The 18,791-nt window shown below is 42.2% G+C and overlaps 1 protein-coding gene across 1 annotated transcript in view; it reads right to left on the bottom strand.

The window, feature by feature from the left end:
• Positions 1–18,425, bottom strand: part of LOC101603270 (zinc finger protein 420-like) — a 46,084-nt gene extending 27,659 nt beyond the window's left edge. Inside the window, 5 exon segments of the mRNA XM_045139163.1 lie at positions 10,752–12,086; positions 14,492–14,584; positions 15,087–15,213; positions 16,961–17,026; positions 18,314–18,425. Of these exon segments, the coding sequence (XP_044995098.1) occupies positions 10,752–12,086; positions 14,492–14,584; positions 15,087–15,213; positions 16,961–17,026; positions 18,314–18,373 (1,681 nt within the window). The 5' untranslated portion in view covers positions 18,374–18,425.
• Between the last annotated feature and the right edge of the window lie 366 nt (positions 18,426–18,791).

Raw genomic sequence — 18,791 nt, 5'->3', positions numbered from 1 at the left:
TTGGGAGGGGAAAATGAATGAAGTGGAGCTAGTTGGAGAGATAGTTAAAGCAGTTAAAGTCAATTGCTGGTAAAACCTGCTGGCCTGGGTTCAATTTCCCAGTACTCACATAAAGGTAGATACACAAAGGGGCACATGAATCTGGAGTGTTGTGTTTTGTGTGTGTGTGTGTGTGTGTGTGTGTGTGTGTGCATGTGTGTGCTATGACAGAATGCCCAGGCACACCCCTAAATTTATCTCTGTGTTTCCCCCCTCTCTCTCAAACAAATAAAAAGAAAAGAAGGATGTAGGGGTAGAAGGGAAGACGTAAGGAAGGAAGGCTAGTTGCTTATATAAAATTCGTCCCAATGCATTCTTCTGATCTCCATGGTATCCAGCTATTCCTTTGGGAAGCCACATTCACATATTTTGTTGCTCTTAAAAAATTAAAATAGGCTGGTTCTGAGCTGGGCGTGGTGGTGCACGCCTTGAATCCCAGCACTTGGGAGGCAGAGGTAGGAGGACTGTTGTGAGTTCGAGGCCACCCTGAGACTACATAGTGAGTTCCAGGTCAGCCTGAGCTAGAGTGAGAGCCTACCTTGAGAAAAATATAGGTTAGTTCTGGTTTCCCTGCAAGGACAGTGTGGAGTGAGTACACCACACCCCTGTTTTCTGGCTCCTCCCAGCTCCCGGTTCCCTGTGCAGACAAGTGTGCAGGTGGGCACAGTGGTGTGGAGTGCCTAGGTCAGACCCCTGTTTCCCGGCTCCTCCCAGTCCCCTGGTCCACATTCCCTGGGCTGGGCTGTGTGGGCGGAGCGGTGCAGAGAGCATCCAGGTCCCTGTTCCCTGGCTCCTCCCCATCCCATGGTCCTGGTAGCTCCCATTGTGCCTTTCTTGGGGAGCCTTGGTCCATGTGTGAGCTGTGGAATCAGGCCTTTTGCTCTGGTGTCCTGACTAGTTACTGTTTACAAACGTGCCTATCCACATGAGTCAGAGGGTGCATGGGCCAAAGGACAAACACTTGCTTCCTCCTCAGTAAAATAGAGCCTTCCTAAAATGGGTAGACAACAGCACAAAAAAGCCAACAAAAATCAGAAAACTGTGAGATCTCCACCAAGGATGCCTAGTCATACCATGGAGGCCTCAAATAAAATCATAGAGAAATTGATAGAAATTCATTCCCAAAGTGAAAACATAACAACTACTGAGACCCTAATCAAAAAATTCACATAGCTGGAGAAAAATCATCAAACAACCAAAGGTTGCATCAAAGAAACTGAACAGAATCATCTAGAGCATTCAGCTTTTGACAACAGGCTTAAATTGATTGAAGAAAATGTTACAACTCTCCAAAGAGATATGAATAAACTGAATGTGAGTCAAAAAAATGGAAGATCTCAACAACTAGTTGATAAGCCTAATGAAGACTTGATCAAATGCAAGAATAAATTTCAGGAAGCATCAAGAAAATCAAACCTGAATTGAAATTATACCTTGTGGTGGTTTGATTCAGGTGTCCCCCATAAACTTAGGTGTTCTGAATGCTAAGTTCCCAGCTGATGGATATTTGGGAATTAATGCCTCCTGGTGGGAGTGTATTGTTGGGGGTGGGCTTATGGGCTTTATAGCCAGTTTCCCCATGCCAGTGTTTGGCACACCCTCCTGTTGCTGTAGTCCACCTTATGTTGGCCAGGGGGTGATGTCCACCCTCTGCTCATGCCATTGTTTTTCCCTGCCATCATGGAGCTTCCCCTCGAGCCTATAAGCCAAAATAAATCTCTTTTTCCCAGAAGCTGCTCTTGGTTAGGTGATTTCTAACAGCAATGCGAACCGGACTGTAACATACCTCAAAAAAGAGATGGACACAATGCAAAATAACACAACAGAAAACAAAAACTCAAATAGAAATTATAAAAACCTCTTAGCCAGGCATGGTGGCACACGTCTTTAATACCAGCAGTCGGGAGGCAGAAGTAGGAAGATTGCTGTGAGTTCGAGGCCACCCTGAGACTACATAGTGAATTCCAGGTCAGCAAGGGCCAGAGAGAGACCCTACCTTGAAAAACCAAAAATAAATAAGTAAATAAATAAGTCATAATAATAATAAAAAACCAAACACCTCTCTAGAACCCCTCACCAGCAGAGTTACTCATGTGGAAGACAGAAGCTCTGACCTGGAACACAAGACAGAAGAAATTGATCGGGAGGCCAAAAGCTTTGCTAAGTTCAAAAAATCAAGTGAACGGAACACCAGGGAACTGTGGAATACCCTAAAATGACCAAACATCCAGACGATGGGTATACCAGAAGAAGAGGACATCAAGGACAGAGGCACAGACAACATATTCACCAAAATTAGTCAAGAAAAATTTTCCAAATCTCCCCAAAGAGAGGCCCATCCAGATACAAGAAGTCCACGGAACACAAGAAACAGACAGAACCAAAGAAGAGAGTCTCCAAGACACATCATAGTTAAAACTCTTAGCAAGGAAAACAAAGACAGCGTGTTAAAAGAAGCAAGCGAGGAATAACTCACAACATACAAAGACAATCTCATCAGAATTACCTCAGATTTCTCAGTGGACACCCTGAAAGCCAGAAGTGCCCAGATGGAACACTTCAAAGTGTAAAAGTCTATGGCTTCCAACCCAAGCTACTCTCAAATAAGTCCCTCATCATAGATGGTGAAAGAAAACCTTTCCATGAAAAAAGTCAACTCTGCGATTTTATGAACGCAAAGCCAAACTTACAGAGAATACTTGAGGGAATACTCCACATAGACCAGTAAAACCACCAACCTCAGGAGCCAACAAGAAGAAGGTCACAGTAACCAAAATAGACCAGGTTCAAAATAGTACAAAACACAAAAAGCATCCAACCCTCTCCCCCATAACTGACTGCTGCCCCCATAATGCGTGACCCACAATCCTCATGGGGTTGACCTGCATCCCCAGTGAATAAGGCCTCTCCAGAAAAGGGGCGGAGAGGAGGGAAAGGATGGTACCAACATGTGTTGCTTATATACTAAATATGTTCATGTCTAATAAAAATCAATTAAAATAGGGCTGGGAGATAGCTTAGCATTTAAGGCACTTGCCTGCAAAGCCAAAGGATCCAGGTTCAATTCCCCATGACTCATGTAAGCAAGATGCACAAGGTGGCTTATGCATCTGGAGTTTATTTGCAGTAGCTGACAGCCCTGGTGTGCCCATTCTATTTCTTTTCTCTCTTTGCCTCATTCTCCCCTCTCTCTCAAACAAACAAAATAATTACAGACAGTATGCAAATAATTAAAATGTATTTTTAATATATTTGCAAGAGGCAGGGAGTCATGCTGTTGCAAATGAACTTAAGGTACATGTGCTACCATATGTATCTGGCTTTATATGGGACATAGGGAATTGAACCCAAAGAGACAGGCTTTGCAAGCAAATGCCTCTAACTCCTGAGCTATCTCTCTAGCCCCAGGGCCTAACAGTTTTTAGAATCTCCCTGAGAGATGTAGTTTAGGGTCCCTGTGTCAGCATCCCACAGTTCTGAATCTTAGGACCAGGAAGATGAGGAAGCAGTGATTGAGAACATCTCTACCTGTCCTGAGTGGAATAATCCCAAGCAAAAGTCATTCTGGTAAGATTTCTACATAGAAAATATGGAAGAAGAGGTAAAAGGCATTTGTAGAGCTTGGTGCCAGTGATTATTTTCTGCTTTTCTCTCATGTGTTCATAAAAAGCCATCTTTTTTTTTTTTGTTTTACAAATGCATGCATAATTCAGTGAAAAAAGAATTAAAATACTGTTCCATTTGACATGTGACGTTGGAAGAAGTTGATAATATCATCAACTAAACATGAGACGATGGTCTTTAGGAAGTGAGAGAAGGTCAAGTGTTGGGGCTTGTTTATACCCCTAAAACAAGACGTTTCAGTGGCTGAGTCCATGCCATATAACGACCTTTCCCATGTATTTGGAAAACTAGCCCCAGTGAGCACTGAACAGTGTAGCGGAATAAAAATCAGCACAGCACTGTCCATAGCTGGGGAGACATACGACTCATCACAGTGATGAGAAGCAGAACCGTAACGCGTGGCACTGCGTGAGTCAGCTCTGTCACCCCGGCCGGGGCTCAGGAGACGCAGCTGTGGAAAGAACAGCAGAGCTGCTCTCACTGTCAGCCAGAGAACCATCTCCATGGAGGTGGTGGTTGGCACAGAGGAGACTCGGAAGTCATCAAAGCAGAAAATAAAGAGCTTTTTCAAGCATTCAACACGACAGATTTCTACTGCACACTGCGAGGCTCAGAGAACACCGTGGAAGGGAAGGTCGAAAGAATATAAGAGCCACAAGTGATATAGATATACTTTGGGGGCACTGGCCTTCCTAAGTGAATTAAAAGTGGGTGCATTTGTGACCCCATGGTGGTTACAGATGCCTGGTAAGACAAGCAAGGCTCTGAGCACATTAACAGTTTGACATAGCAGATAAAGAAAGACAAAAAGAAGGTGACCACAAAACAGGGAGGCGTACCTTAAAAGAGGGTCCTTGGGATGGGGGATGAGGCAGATGGGACAGAAAAGGGTTAAGGGAACGTAACGTGATATAACTGCTGTATGTTCATGTATTAAAATTCTCAATAATAACATAAGTATCAATAGCCTTTCTATATGAACTTATTGAACAAGTAATCATGGAAAAAATTCTAACAAAAGCTTTAAAACAACTGATATTCAACCTACCAAGGATGTTAAAGATCTCTACAGTGAAAGTTTAAGACATTTCACAAATAAATTGCTAAGATACTAGAAGAGAGAAAGACTTCCTTGCTCATGACTAGGCTGAATTCCTTTTGTGAAAATGTCTAATCTCAACCAAAGTTAAGTGCAGATTCAACATAATGCTTATCAAAATTCCAATGGTATTCTACACAGAGCTAGAAAAAAAAAATCGTGAAATTGACATGGAAGAGCAAAATTCCCAGGATGTCAGGAGCAATCTTTAGTGGAGGTATCGCCACAGTTAACCTCAAATCCCCCTGCATGTCCGCAGTAAGCAGCCAGAAGGACGCTGACACAAAAGCAGATGTTGGTAAGCAGAATAAAATAGAGGACCTAGTTCGAGGCTCGGTTCCCCAGGACCCACGTTAGCCAGATGCACAAGAGGACACATACGTCTGGAGTTCGTTTGCAGTGGCTGGAGGCCTTGGGGCGCCCATTCTCTATCTATCTCTCTGCCCCCACCCCCCGTCTGTCACTCTCAAATAAATAAAAATATTTTACAAAAAAAATAAAAAACAAACAGAGGACCTAGAAATCAACTTACGTACCCACAGGCATTTAATTTTTGAGGACGCTGTGGGTTGTAGTCAGTGCCTCACTGGTGAGACTAGTGTCTAGCCAGACACAGCTGTGGGAGGAAGGGGGTCTATTTCAGGATCACAGAGTCCAGCGGAATGCCACCAGTGCCATCAGAAGCTGGCTGCCTTTAATGGATCCAAGGATCCCAGCAGAGACACATCACCAACAGCCAGCATCATAAAACGTGGACCACCAAAGCCGACACTGCTGTAAACACACCCACTAGGACTGGGAACCAGATCCATCCCCCAAAACACTTTAGGGCCGGACTCCAAGACCTGCCCTCAGTGACACCTCCTCCAGTCAGGTGACCCAAGTTACAAGCTCTATTTTAAAATACTTTATTTTTATTTATTTTTATTTTCATTTGAAAAGGACAGACAGAGAAAGGTGGGGGGAGACAGAGAGAGAGAATGGGCGCGCCAGGGCTTCCAGCCACTGCAAACGAACTCCAGACACGTGTGCCCCCTTGTGCATCTGGCTAATGTGGGTCCTGGGGAATCGAGCCTTGAACTGGGGTCCTTAGGCTTCACAGGCAAGCACTTAACCACTAAGCCGTCTCTCCATACCTATTTTAAAATATTTTATTTATTTTTATTTATTTAGAGTGGGAAAGAGGGAGAGGGAGAGGGAGAGAGAAAGAGAAAGGGAGAGAAAGAGAGAGTGAGAGAGAGAGGGAGAGAGAGAATGGGTGCTCCAGGGCTTCCAGCCACTGCAAACTCCAGAATCTGGCTTACGTGGGTACTGGGGAATCAAACTGAGGTCCTTCGGGTTTGTAGGCAAGTGCCTTAACCGCTAAGCCATCTTTCCAGCCCACAAGCTCTATTTTTATAAAAACGCCTGAGTCTATGCCACCACACTGTCCAAAACATACCTTGGAGAAGGGGGAAACATCCTCGCTGAGAAATTATGCCATAAAACTGGATTTTCATATGAATTAGAATGACAGTGGGTCTACATCTCTAATTCTGCACAAAAATCAATTGAAAATGGATCACCAATCTTAGTATAAGTCCTGAAACTCTGCAACTGCTAGAGAAATACATGGGACAGACATCAAGATGCAGACATGGGTAAAACCTCTTATAACAGAGATGCAACGGCACAGGAAAGGGTCCATTGGACTGCTTCAGCAAAGGAGGGGATAATCAGAGGGCTAGGCAGAGGAAAGGCCTCTTGCCAGTGCCAGCGAGTTCACTCTTGCTGGTTTCTCCTGGCTGATGTGACAGGACGTGATGCCCGGACGTTTGTACTTTCCGTGTTCTTGGTGCCATGGTGCAATTGACCCCTTGGGACTAGATGCCTATATAAGCCCCTTCTTTCTTTGAGCTGCTTCTCGCTGAGAATTCAATGCTCTGAACCCAGTTCTTGACTAGCATGCACGAGGTTTTGGGTTAGATCCCCCCCGCACAACCCACAACCGGACATTGTGGCATCTGCCTGTAATCCCAGCATTTATGAGGTGGACATACAAGAATGAGGAGGTCAGGGTCATCTGTGGCTATATGGCAAGTGTGAAGCCAGCCTGCCATACAGAAAACCATGTGTCAAACAAGAAGTAAAAAGTAGAAAATAGAGTTTTTTGGTTTTTTTTTTTTTTTTTGAGCAAAATCCAATAACTTATAATTAACTGGCAGGCGGGTCTTATTTTTTTTAAATTTTTTTGTTTATATTTATTTATTTATTTATTTATTTATTTATTTATTTATTTATTTGACAGTGACAGAGAGAGGCAGAGAGAGAGAGAGAATGGGTGTGCCAGGGCCTCTAGCCACTACAAATAAACTCCAGACACGTGCACCCCCTTGTGCATCTGGCTAACATGGGTCCTGGGGAATCCAGCCTCGAACCGGGGTCCTTAGGCTTCACAGGCAAACGCTTAACCACTAAGCCATCTCTCCAGCCCTGGGTCATATTTTTATGTATAACACCTCCAAGATAAACACTACCATGCTGGGTGTGGTGGCGCATACCTTTAATCCCACCACTCGGGAGGCAGAGACAGGAAGATCACCATGGGTTCAAGGCCACCCTGAGACTACATAGTGAATTCCAGGCCAGCCTGGGCTAGAGTGAGACCCTACCTTGAAAAAACAGAAAAAAGAAAAGCAGAATCAACACCATCATGTACAATTGTGGTTCAACTAAGAAAGACTAGGGAGGGTGGAGATAATTATTATTAATTATAATTTTAAGCTATTCTAGAAAGGCTTCACTGATATGTTTTAGTAATTACCCGGTGGAGAGTAACTAATTGCTATGTAGCATCGAGATCAATTTAATTACCTGCACAATGAATCATTGGTTTACTTTGATATTTGTATTAACTCATATCAAAAACAAAACAATCCAATTCAAAATTGGTCAAAAGGTTTGAGTAGATGATTTCTCAAAATGAGACATATTACTGGTCACCGCAGATGTGTGAAGCTAAATGTCAATATCTTTAGGAAATGAACAGTAATATTATAAGATATTACTATATGGCAGACAAAATGGCTAATATCAACAAGGCCAAAGATAAATGTTGATAATGATGTGGAGAAAAATGATTCTTTATACAATGTGGGTGAGAATTAACGAATCAATTACAAAAAACAGAATGGCAGTTCCTCAGTAATCACATGACTAGGTAGCATGGAACATCTGTTACATATGTACGTTTTCTGTGCTTCATACAAATTTCCAAGTAATTCCATGATGCATGAACAGGTTGAAATCATAATGAAATTATGTCCTTTGCAATAATGTGGAATTATATAACTTTAAGTGAAATTAACCACACCTAGAATAGTGTGTATTCACAAATATGTAATATTTAAAAGTTGACCTTCCTAGACAAAGTACAGTATCAGTTTCCTAAAGGTAGAAAGTAGACAATGAAGGGGGATTGGGAAGGACTGATAAGAGACTGCTCTATTGCACAACAGGGTGAAGAAAGCTAATAATTTCCAATGTTAAGCCATTTTGTAACGGCGTCAAGGATATTAAATAATCTTACCATAAAAATGATGTTTTGAGAGCCAGCCAGGTGTGGTGGTACATGCCTTTAATCCCATCACTTGGGAGGCAGAGGCAGAGACTACAGAATACGTTCCAGGTCAGCCTGAGCTAGAGTGAGACCCTACCTTGAGAAACCAAAACCAAGAACAACAACAACAAAAATCCGGAATATGTGAAAGATGGAAGCTGCGGCTGGAGACTAAGGAAATGTCATTCAAGAACGCAACCATTCCTACTTAAGATGATGATGAGTGTCTGTAAGTTGTTTGATAAGGATTACATGCATCAACTAACTAGACGTTGCCACCATCAATGGAGAAACCCAAGTAAGTGTGATTAGGATCATGAATGAATGAAAAGGGTTTAATGTAGGGCTTGACAAAGACCAAGACCAGCCACAAACTCACAGCACTATTAAGAATCATGTCATCTTGCAGTGAGGATGCACTCAGGGCCACATAACGGTGCTTGATGTGTCAAGGTCAAGCAATTGTCCTCACAGAACAGGTACATTTGTATGTGTTTTGTAGACCAAAAGGGATGGTATGTTAAAAATATTATATTGTCAAGCTGGGCGTGGTGGCACATGCCTTTAATCCCAGCACTCAGGAGGCAGAGGCAGGAGGATCACCATGAGTTCAAGGCCACCCTAAGACTATAGAGTGAATTCCAGATCAGCCTGGGCTGGACTGAGACCCTACCTCAAAACACCAAAAAATTAAATAAATAAAAAATATTGTCAAACTTGATAATATAAGATTTAAAAGGGCATAATTATAATTGTATAGAATTCATAATTCTAAGCAATTTTTAGTTCTCTTTTTTGGAGGGCTGTGGTCTTTTTATGATTTTGGGGGGTTTTTCTGGAGGGGTGCTGAGGACTGAACCCAGGGCCTTGCACTTACCAGGCAAGTGCTCATGCAATGAGATAAATTCCCCAATCCAAATAATTATCATATATGTGTGTATATATATGTGTGTGTGTGTGTGTGTGTGTGTGTGTGTATTGTTTTTCAAGGTAGGGTCTCACTCTGGCCCAGGCTGACCTGGAATTCACTATGTAGTCTCAGGGTGGCCTTGAACTCACAGTGATCCTCTTACTTCTGCCTCCTGAGTCCTGGGATTAAAGGCATGCGCCACCACGCCTGGCCCAAATAATTTTTGAGAGAGAATAAACAAACACGATATATAAGAGAAAAAAATCCTTTAGGCCTAGAGATGGCTTAGCAGTTAAGGCACATGCCTATGAAGCCTAAGGACCCACGTTTGACTCTCTGGGACCCATGTAAGCCAGATGTACATGGTGGCATATGTGCCTGGAATTACTCTGCAGTGGCTAGAGGCCCTGAGTTGCCCATTCTCTCTCTCTCTCCCTCTCTGTTTCAAATAAATAAATAAAGAAAAATGAAACTTGAAAAAAAGAAAAAAAGTCCTTTGAACTGGATGGAGGACACTGACACTGGGGAAAGAGTGGCTGGTCATTCCATTCATCCTCAGTAGTATATGAATGTCATCTACCTCCCTGGGATGAAATATTTTAATGTCTGTGGCATGCCATTCAATACACAACAGGAATAATGTATTAATAACCACTCAGATTTATTTTTTAAAAAACTACTAAATTTCCACATACAATGTTTCAAAATCCAGTATATGGGCTCAAAATAAATTAACTAAAAATTCTGTGGCACATCTGAGAGTTTTGCTTCATTCATCTTTCAAAAGTGAGGCTTTAATAAGGAGACATAATAAATTGATATCCTAACGGAAATGTTGTTATATCCGTGATTCTCTTGTCCGTGATGACTTCTTTATATCACATCATATACGGATATCCTGTGAATTTTAAGCATCATGTTGCCACATTCCACACGTTCTTCAGATCTTTCTTGCACAACAGTTCTCTTATGAGCGAAGGTTTCCTTACACCTACACTTATACAATTTTTGCAATATAACCTGAATCTTTTCATGTATAGTTACTGGACAAGTTCCAGAGTCATTCCATGTATAAAATTTCTATCCAATATGAATTCACCGATGACTAATAAGGATCAATTTAAAATGACAGGCCTTGCCACCTTGTTTATATTTGCAGGATTTCTCGACAAGGCGAAAATCTCTCAGCTTAAGATGTGAACAATCAAGCATTTCCCGCACTTGAATTTGTGCAGCTGCCCGTGTGTGAATTTTTGATACTGCCTAATCGTACATCAAAGGTTAGCACGTGATTTGCATCGACGGTTTATACTTTAATTTTTCTTTTTTTTTTGGCTTTTCGAGGTAGGGTCTCACTCTGGCTCAGGCTGACCTGGAATTCACTATGGAGTCTCAGGGTGGCCTCGAACTCACGGTGATCCTCCTACCTCTGCCTCCCGAGTGCTGGGATCAAAGGCGTGCGCCACCACGCCCGGCTATACTTTAATGTTTTTGGTGTTGTGCTGCAATGTTATGAAAGGCCTTCGCGCATTCCTTGTGCTCCTAGGGCTCTTCCCTGGTGTGGATGCGGTGGTGCCGGATGAAGGCGGAGCAGTTGTTGAAGGCCTTGCCGCACTGCTCACACTTGTAGGGCCGCTCGCCGGTGTGCGTGCGGCGGTGGTAGTGCAGGTAGGAGGACGAGTTGAAGGCCTTGCCGCACTCGCCGCACCTGTAGGGCTTCTCGCCCGTGTGGATGCGCAGGTGCTGCGTCAGGCTCGACGAGTGGTTGAAGGCCTTGCCGCACTCCCTGCACGCGTACGGCTTCTCGCCCGTGTGGATGGTCTGGTGCTGGATGAGGTTTGAGGAGTGGTTGAAGGCTTTGCCGCACTCTTTGCATTTGTAGGGCTTCTCCCCTATGTGGATCCTCTGGTGCCGGTTGAAGGTTGAGCACACGGTGAAGGCCTTGCCGCACTGTTCACACCGGTAGGGCTTCTCGCCGGTGTGCAGCCTCTGGTGGTAATTCAGGTTGGAGGAGCAGTGGAAGGCCCGGCCGCACTCTTTGCACTTGAAGGGCTTCTCCCCGGTGTGGATCCTCTGGTGCTTATTGAGGTAGGACGAGCAGTTGAAGGCCTGGCCGCACTCCTCACACTTGTACGGCTTCTCCCCGGTGTGGATTCTCTGGTGCTGGCCCAGGCTGGAAGAGCATTTGAAAGCTTTGCCGCAGTCTTCACACCTGTATGGTTTCTCCCCAGTGTGAATCCTCTGGTGTTTGGTGAGTGTTGCACAGACGTTGAAGGCCTTGCCGCACTCTGCGCACTTGTAAGGCTTCTCTCCCGTGTGGATGATCTGGTGTTTGGAAAGGGCTGTGCGGAAATTGAAGGCTTTGCCGCACTCTGTGCAGGTGTAAGGCTTCTCTCCCGTGTGGATGATGTGGTGTTTGGAGAGGGACGTGCGGAAGCTGAAGGCCTTGCCGCACTCTGCACACCTGTAGGGTTTCTCGCCGGTGTGGATCCTCTGGTGCTGAGTCAGGGCTGAGCAGCTAATGAAGGCTTTCCCGCAGTCTGCGCACTTGAAGGGCTTCTCGCCGGTGTGGATCTTCTGGTGCTGACTGAGCTTGGACGTGCAGCTGAAGGCCTTGCCGCACTCCGCGCATTTGTAGGGCTTCTCTCCAGTGTGCGTGATCCTGTGTTTAGACAATCTCGAGTGAGCACTGAAGCCCTTGCCACATTCCTCACATACGTAGAGTTTCTCTCTACGATGAATCTTCTGGTGTCGAACGAGGACTGAATTCCGATCAAAGGCCTTGCCACATTCCGTACACTTATAAGGTTTGGTATCTGTTGAGTAAAGGTTGAGGTTTCAATAAAAGTGCAGCCACATCCTTTCCATTCATAATGCTTACTTTTAGTAGGAAAATGTCGTTCTCAGTTGTATTCCCATATAATTTACCCTCAAATCACAAACTATGTACATGCCCACACCTGTAATCACTATAGCATTATTCATAATATACAACAGGTGGAAACAACAGAACCTTCCCCTGAAATGAGATGAAGACAATATGGGATATATAACTTTGTATAATTTTCAAAAATTAAATAGGTATTTTGCAATACCTATAATAAATAATGTTGTTATACAAAAATAAATTAGCCCATTATATAAGCAAAGATATTGGATTGGACATACATGAAAAATCTAAAGTAGAATTTGTAAACCAAGACGTTGAATGATAGAATGACAGATTAGATTGAGGCAGAAGTACTTTTTATTTTTTACTTTTTATTTTTTTTTGGTTTTTGAGGTAGGTTCTCATTCTAGCTCAGGCTGACCTGGAATTCACTATGTAGTCTCAGGGTGGCCTTGAACTCACGGTGATCCTCCTACCTCTGCCTCCCCAGTGCTGGGATTAAAGGTGTGCGCCATCATACCCTGCTTATTTTTGTTTTAATGAAAGTATTCTATCTTGAAAATTATAGTTTCTAAGGATATAACACAGAGGGCTGGGAAGACGGCTCAGCAGCTAAAGATGCTTGCTTGCAAAGACTGAAGGAAGGGTTGGGCTCTTCTTCCAAGCATTCTACATAAACCTTATGCAAAAGGTGGTGCGAGCATGTAGTGTTCCATTTGCCATGGCAAAAGGCCCTGACACCGCCCCCAACACACCCATTTGCAAATCAAAATATTTAAAGATATGATGTACTACAATTTGAATGTGTTTAACTTTGAATAGTACATTTAAGATCAGTAAAACAGTATTTTTTGTTGTTTTTGCCATAATTAAAATAGGTCAATTAGGACTAGAGAGATGGCTTAGCGGTTAAGCGCTTGCCTGTGAAGCCTAAGGACCCTGGTTCGAGGTCGGTTCCCCAGGTCCCACGTTAGCCAGATGCACAAAGGGGCGCACGCGTCTGGAGTTCGTTTGCAGAGGCTGGAAACCCTGGCGCGCCCATTCTCTCTCTCTCCCTGTATCTGTCTTTCTCTCTGTGTCTGTCACTCTCAAATAAAAAAAAATAGGTCAATTAAAGAGATACCAAAGTATTAAATATTTACAAATTAACTTGAAATGACAGAAGTTTCACTAATGGCAACATAAATAGATGATGAAATTAGCATAATTTCTAGGAATATTCATTTTTCAGGTAAAAGAACCACTGTCTAACCAGAGAAGAAAGAAAATACATATGGCCTGAAAATAGGAATAACATTTACACAGGGAAGTAAAAACATACACCTCTATTTGAAATAGATCTACATAGGGCACATAGACATTTTCTTATTTTTGCTGTCCTAAAGAGTACAGTATGGCAAACTGCTATCTAATCATAATATATGGATGACATCTAAACATGTCAATGGATGTGAGGGAATTCAGACAAAGAATTAATAAAACACAGAAAATGGAATTCTAAACTAGGAGAACCTAAACCCTGAAACACTGACAGAATATCAAAGTATTTTAAAAAATGCTTTAGACATTTATCAGTTATGATTATATACTCTCATGGACATGCATTTTAAATAATCCACATTCAGTGTCATAAGAACATACAATAATTATTCACAGAGAGCTTGGACAAGACAATTTTAATTAATGAACATGTAAATGAAATTACAGAAACATTTTTAAATTAACTAATTAACTGTTTATTTATTTGCATAGGTGTGTTTATGTATGGGCATGCCAAGTCCTCTTACTTCAACAAATTAACACTAGATACTTGTGTCACTTTTGGGAGGGTGACCTGGGAATCAAAACAAGCCAGTACGCTTTGTAAGTGCTTTTAACTACTGAGCCGTCTTCCTAGACCCCCCCAAAAACTTATAATAATGGCTCACATCCTCATCTTTAGAAAGGTGTGCAAATATTTTTAAGGTCTACAAAGCAATGAAAAGTCTATCATAATTTAGACGCTCACAGCCAAAATAACAACTTCAGAGGGCACTATAAATACATGAAGTGACCTCTGCGAGAGAAGGAGGCGGCTTAGAGGACTCAAAACATGATGGCCAAACGAGACTCCTAAAACGATGTCTACTGAAACAGAGCTGCTTTTTTTTGGTGTGATTTTATTTTTATTTTTATTTTTTTGTGCCTTACACTTGCTAGGCAAGCACCAATCCACCGAGCTAAATCACCAACCCCAAAACAGAGCTTCTGAACCTACATTTCACATCCTGCTTTGTTGATGGGTCTTTGGGTTTCTCACTTGAGTCCTCTGCCTCAGTTATTCCTACATACCTGGACATATGGCTACAGTTCCACGCTTCTTCACACTCCAAGACTCACTTTGCTCCAGAAATGTGACCAGGTGTGGCGTGGAGACAACAAGACCTGTTGGAAGAAAAGGTATACTGAGGCATATATGCTGTTCTTGTGGAAATAAGCATTGCCATATCAGTATTGCACTTGTAAGAAAAGAGAAGATATAATGAAAGACTATAGAAAGCTATTTCTTTAAGTGTTTCCTGACATATATATTGAAAGATAAGAATTTATAATTTTTAGATCCCGAGTTTCATTTACAAGTACAAAAATCTTGAAACTGAGGGGTAAGCACCTTATAATGTGTGTTCCTCCATACCTTTATGCCACTGAATTTCTACAATCACCACTATAGTGAAGGATACACACTTTCAAAATAAATGAAGAGGTTGAAACCACAAGAAACAATACAAAACTTATCTTAATTATACTAATAACACCCTCATTTTTCCTTGGAAGCAGGAATCTGACACTAATCAGATTCATGGTGCAAGCTCCCATGAGACCTTCTACAAAGAAAGGAAAGAACTGTTGACAGTGAATTAAGAATTCAAAATGGAGGAATCCTCACCCAGGTAAACAAGGTTTCTGTAATTCTCCAACATCACATCTCTATACAAGTCCCACTGAGCAGGATCCAGACATTCCCACTCCTCTGGAGAGAAATGAATGGCCACATCCCTGAAGGACAACAGTTCCTGAAAGTAAACGAATAGCATAAAGTAACCAAATAAAATAGCAATATTAATAGCCTACAGACCAATAATAAACACCTATCAGGTATTATAAACAGAATTGTTAATTTTGCCCAAGATAAAGAAGCAAAAGTGTTTCTGACATGAGAGTAATTAGCAAGATACTTGTGTATTCAATGAGATTATCTCATTCCTGATCCAGCTTTAAGGAAAGACAGCTACAGATGATCCAGTAAGCTCATATACCTATTACACTTTAGTAAAATATGAAGTATAGCATGAAGGTAAACATAAGAATATGGATTTTGTGTGTACATGTGTGTATATGTACATATAACACAAGCTGTATATATTTCTCACACGTGAAAGATACTTCATGTATAGGAAATGCAGTTAAAATTTAGATTGTGAAAGTAGATCTGCCCCGAGTTCTGGGTTTGTAAATATCTCCCAGTCTCAGAAGTGATGCAAATGACTATATACGGAGGGATGTTAGTTTGAGTAGTCAAAAGGCAGAACAAGAAAGGAAGAAATTATGGATAAAACTAAATTGTAAGAATCTTTAAAAATTTGAACATTCACAAAAATAGCAACTTCAGCAGTAACAAATGTTTCTAATATGCTAGACATCCTTGTAAGTTTTTCATTTCCTTACTTTCATTTTCTCTTCCTCTCACCTCTCATTCCTACATTTTTGCTATGTTCCAAAAACAGGGTTTGACTTCCTGACGTCTTCTCTTGGACTCCAGAATTCTAGCACTATTAAATTGTGACACCATACTTAGTTTTTAGTGTATGTTGTCCCAAAAGAATCTATGGGAGCAGTATTTTTCTGTTCATTTTCAATTGGTAAATAAGACACAAAGAATTTACATATTAATGGAATACTATGTATGTAATATCCCTACTTTGTATAGTATGTAAATCAGTTTAAACATGTATACTTATTCAAGCGTCTTATTATTTTCTTCTAGTTGAAATGTCCAAACCCCTATCTTCTAGGTTTCTGAAAGGTACAATATGTAGAACACCTACAGTCACCATTCAGTGCAAGCGTGCCCTACGCTTCTTCCTCTGGCCGTCAGAGCCCCCACAGTCACTATTTCCCAATGTCACTAGTTTCCCCAAGCCTGACGCTGCTTCTGCGTCACTGCCGACATCTTCACTCTGCTCTGCTTAGCTCTTACTTGCTGTCTTTAGCACCCGTGATGGCCTTTCATTTCAGTGGTTTTACTGTAGGTCTGAAGTTCTCTTTCTGAAACCTGTAAATTTCACCTGTCCTTAGCACTGAAAAAAAGATTACTTAGAAAACCTTCTGAGTTTGGGAAATGAATGTATATCTCTTTCAACGTGCTCTTATTAAGTCAGATGCATTAAGCTAATAGAGTAACCAGACAGAATGTAAATACAATACTTTTCTGCATAACGACCCACATATTCACAATGGAAGTGTAGGGTATCAATGGTTTCCCTTATTGCAGTCATCAAAGAGAAAGTAGTTTTCATACAACAGGCCAGTATTTTAAGGAAGGAATTGTTGGTATAGAAGACTACAGTGGAGTGAAACAAAGAGAGAATAACCTGACTATACAAGCATGTTTCACAGAGATGATCATGTCTGTCACAGGAAAAGGAGGGAAAATGCAGTTAAAATAGTTAATTGAAATCTGAGAGGTACAGATAGCATGATTCAAATATAAGTACTTTGGGAGGAAAACTGGACAAACTGCCCTCTCTGGAGCAAATTTACCTGAGAACCACCCAATTCTTCCTCCTCCCTCCTCAGGGCTTCTTCCTGCATCTTGTGACTGTGGCTCTAGAGGCATAAAAACATGTGGGTCATCAAGCACCTCCTTGTGTGGACTTACAATTAATTTTTTAGCTTGAACAATATGGGCTTTCTATTTCCCACTTTTCTTGACATGATTTTAATGAGAAAGTGTCAGTGTTCAAAGAACCCAGAAAACCACCTGAACTCTGATTTTGTCTATATAAGAAAAACCTACGAGGCACTTACTTCTCAAACCAAACATCCAAGCACTGCTTTTGTCTACATAGAAAAGAAAAACGAGGCTTGGGCTGCGTGGACCCTGCAAGCTTGCTGCAGAAGCAGCCCCCTCGCTCCATCTTCCTAATTGAAGTGCCCCTGGGTCCCCAATTCCTGCATCAGAGGGTGCATAAGGCAGACGTGGAAATCTGTTGTTCTTTTTCAGAAGTTAGTGAGACTAGAGGAGATAAACTGCCCCTGGCACTTCAGCCAAGCCATAGCTGACTTCACAGAGGCATGGGGGCACGAACCAAGAGTGCTGCTCCATGCTGCTCCTGATAATCAGTGCCAGGGGGAAGAGACAGACCCAACGATACTCAACACCTACCAAAGCAGAGATCCAGAAGCTACTAAGAGCTCATCACTGGAGTAGACTTAAAACTCACCCACCACAGCTCAGAGAATTTTGTGGAAGAGAAGGCGGAAAGATTTTAAGAGCCACAGGTTGAGACATCATGCCCAGAGGCATTCCTTCCCCCCAAAATAACTGACTGCTGATCCCACAACTCATAAACCACAACCCCACAGGGAGTGTCTCCAACAGAACGGGGGCAGGGACAAGGGAAAAGAGGGTACCAACACATACATATCTATATGAAACATCTTGTTAATCATACGTAAATAAATCATTAAAAATCTAGTAAGAAAGAAAAACCTGAGGCACTTGTACCTCACATCTGAAAAGCAAAAAGGCAAGAGTATCTGCAACTTTCACAAAATCCATCATTCATTATTCTATTAGACATAAAATGTGTGAACATTTCTAAGACTGCCAATTCCCATCCCACATGATTTGGGCATATTTACTCTCTGCCTTTGTATGTTGAATGTATGTAAACTGTTTCGGGGATAAGAGCTCATGGTTGAGGCTCCCTGGGTCTCAGAAGACACTCTGCCCTTACACTTATGAATAGGTGGCCCAGAAGTCTCTGCTGCTTAAGGGATGGACGACTTCTCATGCTGCCATGCACAACCTTGCCTTCAAGGATAACTCTGCATTTAGGGCTGTATGCTCCTGAAGCTCACTGGGAAGGTGACTTATTTTTATGCTCTCACCTTTCCTTGAGTAATTGACATGCTTTCTTGCAAAGGCAAGCAGGCAACTGAAAGAGACATATGATGTATGGGCTGGAGAGACGGCTTAGCGGTTAAGTGCTTGCCTGGGAATCCTAAGGACTCTGGTTCGAGGCTCGATTCCCCAGGACCCACGTTAGCCAGATGCACAAGGGGATGCATGTGCCTGGAGTTCATTTGCAGTGGCCAGAGGCCCTGGCGCACCCATTCTCCCTCATTCTCTCTCTCTCTCTATATATCTGCCTCTTTATCTGTCACGTTCAAATAAATATATAAAAATAAAGAAGATGTACACAGAAATGCCAAACATTTATCCTGCTGCATCGATGCTTTTTAACAAAAGCGGTGTTTAAATGCTTGCCGTGGTGGTTTGAATGGATGTCCTCAATAGATTCAGGAGTTTATTAAAGCTGGTGATTTAGATCTCCAGCCACCTGGCTAGAGAAGGTGTCACTGTGGG

Source organism: Jaculus jaculus, chromosome 21 (genome assembly GCF_020740685.1).
Source record: "Jaculus jaculus isolate mJacJac1 chromosome 21, mJacJac1.mat.Y.cur, whole genome shotgun sequence".
Classification (NCBI taxonomy): Eukaryota; Metazoa; Chordata; class Mammalia; order Rodentia; family Dipodidae; genus Jaculus; species Jaculus jaculus.
Note: the sequence above shows the minus strand (reverse complement) of the source record. Positions and strands in the feature narration are given on the sequence as shown.